Here is a 14,063-nt window from a genome sequence, read left to right on the forward strand (position 1 = left end):
ACCAGACAGAAAAATTCCGAAGGGGCAAATATTTTAAATGGTTAAAATGTAGCCTTGCTCCTTCTGCCTCATTTAGTTTGGTCCTTTTTTAATGTCATGATCCCAGGATCAGTTCCTTCACGGTCTCCTCAGTACCCACGCTGGTTTCACCGGCCAGTGGGAGGATGAGCACATCCAGTGTGCGGTAAAATATCCAGCATGTTGCGGGGAATACGCTAGTTTTTGGGTTTTTTTTTTTAACTACCAGGTGGAAGGGAAAACGTTTGACCCCTAAAGATTCATGGCGCTTCCCCTAGAATTGAGAGGAAGTGATTTCTATAGACTCTAACAGACTAATTCTAGCACGTTTTCCTCATACTGTACTATTTTTAGGAGTAAAAAGATTTAAATGTGGGATGATGTTAAGTTTACTAGACCAAGTGACATATTTTGAACAATTGGTAGGAACCCAAATGTGTTTTGAAAAATATCTAGAGAAGGAAGATTTTAAAACTGTGATCTTTCTTATTATTAGAAGAGTTTTTCTTAGAACAAAAACAGTAACAGTGGCTAGCATTTACTTATTTCTTCACTCTGCATTGTCTTCTCATTGAAACTTCTAAGCAACTTTTTTTTTTTTTTTTTTGAGACTGAGTCGCCCAGGCTGGAGTGCAGTGGCATGATCTCAGTTCACTGCACCCTCTGCCTCCCAATTCAAGTGATTCTCCTGCCTCAGCCTCCCAAGTAGCTGGGACTACATGTGTGTGCCACTACGCCCAGCTATTTTTTTGTATTTTTAGTAGAGACAGGGTTTCACTATATTAGCCAGGCTGGTCTCAAACTCCTGACCTCAGGTGATCTGCCCGCCTCGACCTCTGAGTGCTGGGAAATACAGGTGTGAGCCACCACACCCAGCCCCAAGCAACTTTTTGAGGCAGGCATTATTACCATGCCCATTTTATAGATGAGAAAACAGAGCTGGATCCAGGTAACTTGTCAAAGTTACACCCTAGGAAGTGTTAAGTCAGTGCTTGAACGCAAGCAGTCTGGCTTTGCAACCTACACTCTTAGTCATTATTGTCTGTTACCTCCTATGAGAAGTGTTTGATTTGAATGATCGTTTATGGAAGAAGCACTAATAGTAACTCTTAGGCTGTTGCAGTGGAGTTGCATAGAAGCACAGCTATGTATCGTGCATCCAGCCAGTTCCGAGTCATTTTTCATCTTCTCTTCACCAGAGTATAAAAATGAGACTTGGTAAAATCGTTTTGTATCTTAAGTGTTATTTTTGGTAGTATTTGCTGGAGAAGAGGAATTTTGCAGAGGTCCCCACCCAAATGGCCAGCCTGCCCCACTTCCTGTACCACGAGTTGGGTCCTTGAGTGAGGCCTCACAGTGAGTCAGGGGACAGGCTGCTGATCTCCCAGTTCAGGGCCCAGACATCCCCGAGCTTCGGCTGGCAGGGCTTCAGGGAGAGGGCCCAGCGGTGCTGGGGGCCTGACCCCTACTGTCTGAGCAGGGCTGGGAGGGTGGTTGGGACACCTGTATTTCAGGGCCCTGTTACGAGGTGTGTCCTGTCCAGGGTATGTGGATTCTCTTCTGCTGTCTTGATTAATTTTGTTCTGTTTTGCTGATTTTGCTGTTTTTCTAGTAGGCTTTTTTTTTAAAAAGCGTTTTTGTTTTCTCAACAGATTTAAAAGAAGAGATACTAATTTCTATTAGTGGCATAAGAACCTAGCTAAAGGGGAGTGCGGCTACAGCCAGAGGCCTCCATTGGCTCCTGCCAGCAGGGGACCTGGTTTCTCAGTGCCCAGAAGGGCAGCTTGTCACCAAGTGACCCGGACGCCCTCCTGCTGCGTTGCAGGTTCAATATTTGGGTCAGAGTTGGCTCCTTTACCTTTATTTTCAGCTACATTTCTTCCAATTTGATTGGAGTGAGAGAAGAGCAATGGGCTGCAGGATTGTAGAGTGTCAACTGTTTTCTGAGGACCTTTTTCAGATGTACATTTGCTTAAATCATTCACTTCTGCTCCAAGTTTGAACATAAAGTGCAGAGGCAGCACCGTTGGTAGCGTCTTGGCAGTGGCACAGAATAATAAGCTAACTATGCAGAGTCCCCTGTTGATTCCTTAAGTGTTCTCCATTTTTTGTCCATTGATTAGTACTATAGTTATCACAGGCAGGGGACCCGGGAATACTCCATTTCCTAGGTCCCATTGGACAGTGACAAGGGTGAGGGCAGCTTCAGTGAAGCAAATGTATTCAGGCAGAAGATACAGTTGAGATTTTTGAGAGAAAGGAGTGAAATAAATGGTTTATTTTCTTTGTAAGCAGAATCAGTGCAGTTGCACAGCACCGCTTTTTCATCAGTGTCCAACTGAGGAGAGGAATTGGAAGGTGGGAGGCTGCAGTGGCTCCGTGCGACTCAAAGGGTTTGCTTTGGGAGTGAGTGGGCACCCTCTGTGTGTGGCCAGTTGCCCACCCCACCCCACCACCTGCATGTGGAAGGCAGGTTACCATCTTAAGTAGAAATGTCCATGGATTGGATAATGTCATGGATGTTTTTGATTAAATATTTTGACTCTTCCATGAAACATTACAGCCTTGTTCTGGTAAATGGTTAGTTATAGCTCAGCGCAGCCAAGTTGGCACATACTTGGTTTGTTAGAGCAAATCTTGCCTATTCAGTTAATTTAAGTCCATCCTTATAACCAGGGTAATAATTTTGTCCAGAGTGTTGCTGTTGACGTGAAGCCCTCTGCTGTGTCCTCTTTCATCTGCTCCTCGTAGCGACGCCTTTAGGTGGCATTGATATTCCTAGGTTCCCTGTTTTAGCAAACTGAGTCTCTGAGAAATTTAAGTGATCTCTTAGGTCACACAGCTAATGCTTTGTAAAGCATTTCCTAAATCCAGATCGCCTTACTCTAAATCTTATAATACTGTTACTACTATGCCATGTGACTTGGCAACTTGGAATGTTTTTCATGGGAAATGTTAGTGCAAATTGGAAGAGTCCTTCATGCTATGATCTTTCCTATTTATAAATGCAACTGCCATGTTCATGAGAATTTAGAGGAAAACAAAAGAACAAGAAAGCATCTTATTGATTATAAACCCTTTATAGATGGTACAGAGCATCAGTTCAAATTTGATGAATTGGTGCGTGGCATTTTCATGTGGAATTCAATATTGATGCCAACTGTGGCTGAGTATTCTTTCTGATACCAGCTTTTGGGCATAGTACTTCATCACCTGGGGCTTCTCTTCCTTAATCTATAAAATGAAAATTTTGAACTAGCTTATCTCTAAAACTCCATTGATTAAAATTCTTGAACTGTATGAAATTTGATAACTTAGACACAAAAAATAGGTAGATAATATGAGAAAAGTTAACAAATGTTTTATTTACTTTTAATATTTTCAGTAAAATTAATTCTTAGGACCCTGGGTAACAGGATTGAAAAATAACTTCTTTGCCAGCACTTTTCTTATTTTAAAATTGGCCTGCTATATTTTAAATGTGTACTGACCTGCAAATAACAATAAAAGTATATTTTATGTATGTAAATATTGCTCAGTGAACAAATTGTAGTATGGAATTGATACTAAGATTTTCTATGTTAAAAATGGAAGTCAGTTTCCCTATGCATATTTCAGAGAAACAAAGTCATCTGGTAATAGTGTGTTTTTGAAGATATGTTTGACAGCAAAAGAACACTTAAAAGCTTAGCTTGGATTTGCCTTCATTAGTAATTAGGGAATTAGAAATTGAAACCATAGTGAGATATACCACTCATTTAGAATGGCTTAAGTTAAAAAGACTGACCACATCAGTTATTGGTGAGGAAGTGGAGGAATTGAAACTCTCATACGCTGCTGGTGGGAAGGTAAAAATGATACACCACTTTGGAAAAGCTTGGCCGTTTCTTAAGTTAAGCATACACCTGCCATATGATCCAGCCATTCTACACCTAGGTATTTATCTAAAAGAAAGGAAATCATAAGTTCATACAGAGGTTGTGCCCAAATGTTTACAGCAGCTTTATTTGTAGTGGCTCCAAACTGGAAATAACCGAGATGCCCACCAGCAGGTGAAGGGATCAATTGTGGTTTCACACATGCAGGGACGGCTATTCGACAGTGGAAAGGAATGAACCCTTGATACACACAGTAGTATGGATAAATCTCAGGGTAATTATGCTGAATGAAAGAAGCTGGACAGAAAAAAAAAAGAGTACATACTGTCCCATTCCAGTTCTAGAAATTATTTTAGAAAATGCAAGGTAATCTCCATTGGCTGAGAGCAGGTGAGTGCCAGGGAGGGAGCATGACAGAGGGCATCAGCCAGCTTTGAGGTGAGGGAGAGGCTCACGGTGAACTGGGTATAGACAAATGTCAGAACTCACATTGGACACTTTACATTTGTGCAGCTTATAGTATGTCAGTTAGTCCTCAGTAAAGCCGTTTTGTAAAAAGCTTGGCTTGGAAACAGAAGACCACATGCACACACAATTTCTTTCTGCAAGTGCGGTTTTGACTTATGAGTCTTGAGGCAGCAGGCGTTGCACAGGGTATCAAGCGGGAGGTCCCGACTTGCCCCATCTCGCCAGCTGAGCCGGCTGTCCCCACTAGACATACAGAAGATGCATGAGCTGACTCTTAGTCCCTGAGGAGGCTGAAAGCATTTTCTCTACATACAAACCACTGCCAAGCCACCAGGGCCCATTTAATGTAATTAATTGTTTTTTTCAGTTCCATGAATAGTACCCCAGAGATCTGCAGGAGTTAATGGACTTTCAGGAAGTAGGCTCTGCTCCCCGGCTCCCACCTGGCCCAAAGTCGTTCTTGCCACTCTCATTCCAGGGTGTCTTTACTCATCTAGGTCTCCAGCAGCCTGTTTTATGGTGGTGGCAGTGGAGGTGTCTGCGTCTTTTCAGCATGCACACTCTTTCCGTCGAAGGCCCGAACTTTTGGCAGCCTGACTGTGGGGCCTGGGCTAGTGCCGTCACCTCCCTAGCTCCACACCCTGGTCCCTGGCCAGGCTCGGTGGTGAATTCCTTTCATCACATTGTGCACTTCCTTCTGTGTGCTTCCGGGGGAAATCGGTGGTTTAATAATGAAAAATTGAAATACAAGTGTCCACCTGCTAAGTAAGAGCCCGAGACATATCAGCAGATGTTTCTGCGAACTGAGGGTCTTTTCTTATTTCCACTGCAGTCTGGATTGAGCCTCGGGAGAATGGGAAAGAGCAGCTTCCCTTCCCTTTCCTTTTTCTCTTTTGTGACAGTGCTGCCTGCCATTCGCCTGTTTATTTTCCTCCCTGCGGCGGTGGCATGCCGCTTTTGTTGTGCATGTGTTCCGCTGGCAGTGGGACTGGATGCCCCTCCCTCCCGTCCTTCCTTCCTTCCCTCCGGGAGTGGTCTGTCACCAGTCCCCTCCCAGGGCAAGTCACACACCGTCTCCACTGGGGCCCCTTGGACACCGGGCGGCCCACCTGGTGGTGCAGCCAGGCCGGCCGGCCTCACGCGCCTCTCCCCTTCCCCAGCTGTGGACGTGGCTGGAGGAGCTGCAGAAGGAGCTGCTGGACGACGTGTATGCCGAGTCGGTGGAGGCCGTGCAGGACCTCATCAAGCGCTTCGGCCAGCAGCAGCAGACCACCCTGCAGGTGACTGTCAACGTGATCAAGGAAGGGGAGGACCTCATCCAGCAGCTCAGGTGGGCCTCACCCCTCTCCTGGTCCAAACAGATTCTGAAACCCTGCCTGTGACTCCCCTTCCCCTTTTACTCTTGTGAGTGGTCAGCTCTGCTTCTCTGTCCAGCTGAGTGCAGAGCTAGTAGTGTCTGTGAAGGCAAAGGAGAGAGAAACGGCTCTCTTCTCTGTTTTCCTTTCCCCTCCCTTCTCTCCCTCCTTACAGTTTAACTTCATAATAGTTTTTATTATAACATCGACTAATAAACCACATAATTTAATTTTAATATTTTCTCTTAACATCCAACTGGTAATTATTGACACTTCTTTATAAACCAGATTAATGTGAGCTTCCGAGGATTGTGCCCTCAGGCTGATCTAGAGCACAGCAGTGTTCACCTCCCAACGTCCAGATTCAGTCAGGCCTGCATGGGGCGGACGCCCACCCCCAAGTGCTCTTCAAAGCAGGATATGGAGGCAGAGCCAGGATTGGTTTTGTTTCCTCTGGAAGCAAATTTTTTTTATTGGGTCAGGGGGACCATTCAACCCCCTACTGTATCACTCAGGAAAATTTATCAAATCGTTGACTGATAACTTTACGTGATGTTCACTTTGCTGAGAGAGGCAGGCAGCAGTTACTTAATAAAGGCTTAATTGATTGCATTAAAGGTTAACCTCTCGTGTCCAATATGACTCTGTCATTTATACTAACCAGGTATCATCCATTTTTTACTTAAGAAGAAAAGTGGCTAAAAATACAACTCTAAAGTAATTTTCTATAATTATTAGCCTTCTTACCAAGTGATTTCAGAAAATGCCAGAGAAATTCTTCAGTGTATCCTCAGATTCAGCAGGATTGCCCCGAGGAGGAAGCCTAATATTGTTTTGCAGGAGAGCAGCCTGTTCCATTTTCTGAGACAAGCAGTGCAGCTTCCTGCCAGCTTTCTTCCCCTGAAGATTTGCGTGGCCGGATCTGGTGTCTAACAATGTGTGACTTTCTCATCCAGTTCCTTTCCTCTGTGTGCTCTCGCAGGGACTCCGCCATCTCCAGTAACAAGACCCCCCACAACAGCTCCATCAACCACATCGAGACGGTGCTGCAGCAGCTGGACGAGGCGCAGTCGCAGATGGAGGAGCTCTTCCAGGAGCGCAAGATCAAGCTGGAGCTCTTCCTGCAGCTGCGCATCTTCGAGAGGGACGCCATCGACGTGAGTGTCCCGCGGCTGGCGCCTGCCTGCCTGTGGGAGCCCTTGGCTTCCTCCACAGCACCGGCGCCCTCTTGTCTCTGCCCTGCTGAGGTCCTGTGTCCTCACCCACACCCCCACCCTCTGCACCAGGAGGGGGTGTGGGAGGGAGAGAGGGTCCCTGGAGGCTGGAACTGGATCATCCCTGGGAGGCTGGGGTATGCTCAGCCCTGGACCCTAATGTTGGAAACTATAGAGCGGGCAGCTCGCGTGGCAGGAGCAGAGCACAGCAAGCGCTGAGCGGAACAGAAGGAAGCTAGCACAGCTTTCTCTCGGCCTTGGGGTGTTTAAACCTTGATTGGGTTGCACACAGCACTCCCTTGTCCTCAGCTTAGGCACAGGCATCAGCTTCAGGCAGCAAGTCTTCCTCTCTTCCTCCCTGTCGTCTTCTCATCCTTCCCACTCTCCTCCTGTCCTCACTCTCCCCTTTTCTCTCTCTCTCCACCTTCTCTCTCTCCTACCTTTTCTCTTCCTTGCTTCCTCCCTTTCTCTTTCCATCTTTCTCTCTCTTGCCCTTCTCTCTTCTAGAGTGGGAATAATCCTGACTTGTGGTCGTAGCATTTTAGGTAACAAAAAACACAATTTCCCCCCCAAAGAGGTGTTCTTAGATTATCCATGATTCTTACCTAAACGTGGACTTTTGCACCTTATATGTGAACAGGAGAAAGAACTTACAGGTGTCTTTTATCTTTCTTCAACAAAAAGAGAGTGGTTCTGGGTTCTGTGCTTAGGAGGAGCTCTCTTTTTTGATACCATGCGAGCAGAAGTCAGTCCAATCGCATGAGCGCGAATTTACCTGGGAACGTGACGAAAGGAGCCTAAGCTCCCCTCAGCGGTGAGCCTGCTCTCCTGGAGTCTGGCCGCTTCTTACAGCTGGTGGCTGTGACAGCCCGAAGGCCTCCTCCACATACCTCTGGGCTGCCCTGTGGGTCCTCTGTGTTGGACACCTGTAGAGCACACCCTCTCAATATTTATTTCTTGTCTCTGGCTTAGAATTCATCAGCAGTCCTTGGCACTCGGGCTGGGGATGGCGGGGCTGTGCGTAGCCTGCCCTCAGTCACCTCGGTACAGGAGGGACCTTCTGCCCATAGTGGGCCATGTGGCTTCCCCTGGGCCTGTCTATAGGCCTGCCCTGGGGAGTGGTTTTGGTTTGTGGTGCAAGGGCCAGACCAGCCCTGCGCAGGACTCTCCTGGATGCCTTTGCTTGGCCACTTGTCTAAGTCTCCGGCACTGTTTTCGTTAACAACAACAGACCTTCTTGGCTCTGCTCATTCTCATCATTAGTGAATAACAAGAAAGGAGTCAAACCCTAAACACGTGGCGTGGTGAAACCTGCTCAGATGCGCTCAAAGTCTTGACATTGAGATCCACATGGAGCCATGTGGAGAAGAGGCACCTGCACGCCGGCCTCTGCCCCGTGAGGTCCTGCCGTGTCCTTCCCAAGGTAGCAGCACAGAATAAACGGGAGGCCAGCCACGCCCACTTTCCTCTCTGACTTCAAAGGACTCGCTTTTGTAAAACTTAGCTGCATATTGAATATTTTCAACTAGGAAACACAAACCAACCAGAAGCATTAGTTGCAGTTTTTCTTCCAGGACATTTTGATACTTGAAAAAAAAAATCGATTCATTTATCTTAATACTATAAAGAGAAAAAATTTTTTAATATTTAAAAAATTGTATTTATCGTAAGTATATGAAAGTACTTCCGCTTTCATTGAACCAGATTAGGAAACAAAAACATACATTTTTCCCCCAACAAAGCCACGAAATTACAAGTGCCCTAGTTAGAGCCAGCGTGCCACAGCCTGGGAGAGCTCATCCTGAGCAGAGGAAGCTGTACCTGCAGCCCAGTCTCCGGCCAGCTTCAGATATGGTTCAGAAGCTGTTAGAAGATCACAGCCTGAGAACCTCTGTTCTCTTTAATCCTGAAAAATGAAAATCTGAGCAGTTCAGGCTTTGGCCAGGTTTCCTCTGTTATCCAGGAAGATGCCACATCTGACGGCCCATAGGAGTATGGAGTTATGTCGATGGTAGAATTGATCTGTTACCCGGTTAATTTATTTTAAGTCCCTCATATCTCTTGTGTTTCAATTGGAGTAGCGTCTCCATCTCAGAAGTGGATGGAGGTCCAGTGTGGACAGTCCTCCTGTGGAGAACGTGCATAGGATCCACGGAAAATGTCACTCCACTGAAGTGGGTGGTGTCATCATCTCTCGCAAGAAGCTTTTCCTGCTTTTTAGATTTTATAATCTTTTTAAAGCTTATTATGGCCAGACATGGTGGCTCATGCCTGTAATCCTAGCACTTTGGGAGGCCAAGGTGGGCAGATCACCTGAGGTCAGGAGTTCGAGACCAGCCTGGTCAACATGATGAAACCCCATCTCTACTAAAAATACAAAAATTAGGTGTGGTGGCATGCACCTGTACTCCCAGCTACTTGGGAGACTGAGACAGGAGAATTGCTTGAACCCCAGAGGCAAAGGTTGCCATGAGGGGAGATTGCACCATTGCACTCCAGCCTGGGTGACAAGAGTGGAACTCCATCTCTGAATGAATGAATGTCTTCAAAGCTATACAGAAGCACAGAGGACAGTACAGTGGAACTACCGTGTGCCTGTCCCACAAATTCAGCATGATTTTGCCAGACTAGTTAAGCTTCTTTGGTTATGGCTGTGCTATAGTATTTTAGAGAAAATCATTGCCAGTTTATTCTTTCACTCCTAATGGTTTTTCTAAAAGATGAGGCCATTTTCTTACATCCCCTCAATCAACTAAACATCTCCCCAATTTGACAGTCATTTCTTATTGTCATCGACTCCCAGCGTGTTCAGATTGATGTGGGTGCCTCAATTAGGAGGCGCGTGAGGTTGGCTCTTGTGTTTAATGGTCAGTTTCTTAATCTAGAATTGTCTCTCCTTTGTCCTCCTCCTCCTCTTCTTTTCATGCCATCATTTGCTGAAATAACTAGATTGGTTGTCAAAGGAACCAGATCCCACATTCAGTGTTTGGTCACTTGTATTATTTTAGATTGTGTAACTTTTAGTTTCCCTGGCGTTTCCTCTAAACTTAGAAGTTAGATGCAAAGACCTGATTCTGGTTCTGTTTTTGTGCACGAGTCTTTGCAAGGTGGTGCATCGTAGTTCCCCGTGCGAAGGCTGGGCCTGTCTAATCCCACTTCCCTCGGGACCCTGAGGCCGGTTCAGGCACCATTATGCTGAGCCTTCTGTGGTTAAATCCCCTCAGCCTTTTTCTCACGACAGTTTACTATGCGCTGATGATCATTGCTTATGAGAATGTGAAAACAATTTTCAATTTTATTATTCTTTCTGCATTTAATACCTAGATTCATCTATAAAGAGGAATTCTTCATTATGAAATGTTCTTTTATCTTTTAATTAAGTACCAATATTTAGGATAATGATAGGTTTTCTATCTACTTTTTTTTTTTTTTTTGAGACAGGGTCTCACTCTTGCCCATGCTGGAGTGTAATGGTGCCATCTCAGCTTACTGCAACCTCTGCCTCCCAGGTTCAAGCGATCCTCCTACCTCAGCCTCCCAAGTAGCTGGGACTACAGGCGCATGCCACCACGCCCAGCTAATTTTTGTATTTTTTGGTAGAGATGGGGTTTTGCCATGTTGGCCAAGCTGTTCTTGAACTCCTGACCTTAAGTGATCCACCCACCTTGGCCTCCCAAAGTGCTGGGATTATAGGTGTGAGCCACCACCCCCAGCCGATTTACTGTCTACTTCTAGTGGAGACCAAATACTTTTCTTTCTTTTTGACTTTTAGCTTCTCTTACTATTTTTGAACACCATTAGGAATATTACTGGATTTTTGTATATACGATATATTTTACACAGTTTTGGTAATTTTTCTCTTTGGATACCCAAAGAGAAAAATTATTTATCTTCTCTTTCGGTATCTTTGGCCATTGGGAACCCCTTCATCTGGCTTCTGTGTCCATTTATTTATTTATGTTTAATTTGTTTAAACAGCTTTATTGAGGTGTGATTTGTATACCACCAAACTCATGCATCTTAAGTGTTTGACATCTCTGTCCTTTGGCAGAGAGACATCTCTTCCTTCCTTACTTGGTACAGAGTGAGAAGTGGCTGCATATATATATTTTTTGTCTTGATCTTAAATACCTTCTTTCAGATTATCTCAGACCTCGAGTCTTGGAATGATGAGCTTTCTCAGCAAATGAATGACTTCGACACAGAAGATCTCACGATTGCAGAGCAGCGCCTCCAGCACCATGCAGACAAAGCCTTGACCATGAACAACTTGACTTTTGACGTCATCCACCAAGGGCAAGATCTTCTGCAGTATGTCAATGAGGTCCAGGCCTCTGGTAAGAGGGCTCACTCCATCTGTGTCCGTTGTGATTTCTTCATGTCGTCATGGCAATTCGGCTTATTTCAGTGGGATGACTGCAAATTTTGTTAGTTCCTATGATAAAGGTATTATAGATACCTGTTCTTTAAAAGAACGTTTGCATTTTTATGTAATACAGTCACATTTAACATGGTTAGAGTACTCACCCATGATATTCTCACATACTATTTTAAGTATCATGAACTTTAATTCTACACAATGATATGTTGTATCTCTGTAAATGAACTATAAATCCCAGGAAAACATTTTCACATTCTTTATTTTTTTAGTTTATGTTTTACCAGCAGATGTCACTATAGGTTCAGAAATGTATTAGAAACTTAGCAACAACCTGCATACTGCATTATTCATTTTACACAAATTAAATGCTTACCAAAGAGGAAACTGCAAGTAATGAGGATAACAACAAAAAAAACCCTGAAATTCGCTCATTTGTAAAGAATGCCACACTTTCCTAGTTATCAGTGTGGGAGTAGAAACGGATGGGATGTGGATGTGGATTGATTGCCTATACATCCTTTGACACACGTTGCCCTCCTTGAACTTGCCCTTCAGCATAATGGCTTGGCCGCCAGCTGGGCAGATCATTCACAAAAGCAGATTTTGTGCCATCCACCCTTTGAGAACAGAAGGTTGAAGTGCTAGCTGAATTCTAGGGTCTCCCTTTAATGTCCACAGGCGTGGAGCTGCTGTGTGATAGAGATGTAGACATGGCAACTCGGGTCCAGGACCTGCTGGAGTTTCTTCATGAAAAACAGCAGGAATTGGATTTAGCCGCAGAGCAGCATCGGAAACACCTGGAGCAGTGCGTGCAGCTGCGCCACCTGCAGGCAGAAGTGAAACAGGTGAGCAAACGACTGGATGCTTGGGGAGGCTGTGCTACAGATGCTTGATATCTCATCGACTTCCTGGAAATTCTGACCTGTAGCATTGGGAAGGATTGTGCCTGCTCAGAACACAGCTTTCCTGATATGTAAGATAATGCGCACATACACACACCCCCGCCCCCCGATTACAGCCATCCCTAATGTGTGAAAAGGGAGCCAGTGGCCAGGACAGCTGGCTGGCTGTTCACCCAGCACAGGCAGCACTTGAAAGGTAACAGCCCTTGGCTTCTTTCAGTATTGATAGTCTGTCTCTTGCTTGAAACCCTGAGCATATTGCTTCTTATATGACTTTTTCTGCCCAGTACTGTTAGGATCTGGATTGTTTCTCAGACTCCAGATGCCTGGGGCATTTCTTTTGTTATCAGGATACTGTAATACCACATCCTGATGGCATGACAAAGTGAAAATGGGACATGGGGAAGGGATTGCTTTTGGCTCAATGCCAGTGGGATTCTGTGCATGGATATGACATTTTATTAACTGGCTTGATGGAGGGAGAGAAAAGCTTATGGTGCCCTGAAAGATGCAGAGAAAGCAAACAGAAAGTAAGTTTGGTTGGAGGGGACTTAAGATGCCTCTGGACCATGAGCAGGAGGTGGTGCAGAAGTAGGTGGTACTCACATCAGAACAGGTAGACTCTTCAGTCAGAACTGTTGAAAAGAGCACCTTTCAGTCTCCCACATGCCATCTGTAGTGTGGGTATTTTTACATATAAATAAGTGTTGTGACCTGCTAACAAAGCACTCCTTCTTGCCAAAACACAAAACAGTTTATTTAAGAAATAACGGAATAAATAAATGTATCCCTTAGGATTCACCTTTGCCTATAACAGAGACTGAAAAATAGTGGCTTTGAACAGGTGTTTTTCCCATGTGACAAGTCAGGATGTAGAAGAAGATTGCTGGTCTGCATTTAGTGGTCCCATGATACATTAGGCTGAGATCTTGGTGATGGCTGGCCTTTCCCTTCTGGTTGCCAAGTGGCTGTTGTAACTCCAGCCATCACCTCCATATCCCAAATTATCAGGAAGGGGAACGCATAATGAGAAAGAGGCAGTCCCTCTATCAGAAAAGAAATATTTTCGCAAACTTCCCCAGAGACTCCTGCTTTGCTTTCATTGGCTAGACTTGTACATTACTGTAGCCAAGCTGTAATAGGAGCTGAGAAGTGGTTTTATTGTTTAAGCCCTCTTCCAAAGTTGGGGTTTTACTTAGAAAACCCCAGACACAGAAGTGGTTTTATTGTTTAAGCCCTCTCTCAAAGTTGGGGTTTTACTTAGTTGGAGTTTTTCTAAGTAAAGCCCCAACTTTGGGAGAGGGCTTAGACAATAAAAGTACTTCTGTGCTAAGTAAACGAGAGGGCAATAGGTATTATATAGGTTACTTGAGGTCACTGCCACACCTAACTATCCAGAAGACCTCCCACAATCTATGCTTTCCACTGTCAGAATTTACTTCCTCTGAGTGTGTGTGCAGTTGAGAAGCTCATGGTTTGAACCTGATCATTGTAGCACAGTGTTATTCATACCTTGGTTATTATGCCATTCAACACTGCAGTTAAGTTGGAAAAAGAGTTCGTGAAATAAATTAGTTCGCCCTTTTCAAGCATTTGCCAATTTTTCAGTCCTAAAAATGCTGGAAAGGAATGAAAAATACTTTTCTTGATTATCAGGGAATTCCTGGTGTCAGTAGGTTTTCTAAAATATGGCCCATAATCTGTTTTGACTTGTGGACTAATTATCAACAATCCACTGGACCCTCCACCTTTCCATTTCCCATTTGCTACTAAAAATAACAGAACTAATTAAAAAGATGCAGCACTTGCAGTCAGGTACCATGGAAGAACATCAGGCTGTTGCCTGG

General features: G+C 44.7%; 1 protein-coding gene across 5 annotated transcripts in view; it reads left to right on the top strand.

The window, feature by feature from the left end:
- TRIO (trio Rho guanine nucleotide exchange factor) overlaps positions 1-14,063 on the top strand; it is a 366,651-nt gene that overhangs the window by 210,227 nt on the left and 142,361 nt on the right. For all 5 annotated transcript variants that reach the window (XM_034959746.4, XM_034959748.1, XM_063604169.1 and 2 more), the window contains exons 12-15: positions 5,525-5,694; positions 6,702-6,876; positions 11,075-11,270; positions 11,993-12,159. In XM_034959746.4, coding sequence (XP_034815637.1) covers positions 5,525-5,694; positions 6,702-6,876; positions 11,075-11,270; positions 11,993-12,159 — 708 coding nt within the window. The remainder of the gene's footprint in view (positions 1-5,524; positions 5,695-6,701; positions 6,877-11,074; positions 11,271-11,992; positions 12,160-14,063) is intronic.

The sequence above is a fragment of the Pan paniscus genome, chromosome 4 (genome assembly GCF_029289425.2).
Source record: "Pan paniscus chromosome 4, NHGRI_mPanPan1-v2.0_pri, whole genome shotgun sequence".
NCBI classification, from domain to species: domain Eukaryota; kingdom Metazoa; phylum Chordata; class Mammalia; order Primates; family Hominidae; genus Pan; species Pan paniscus.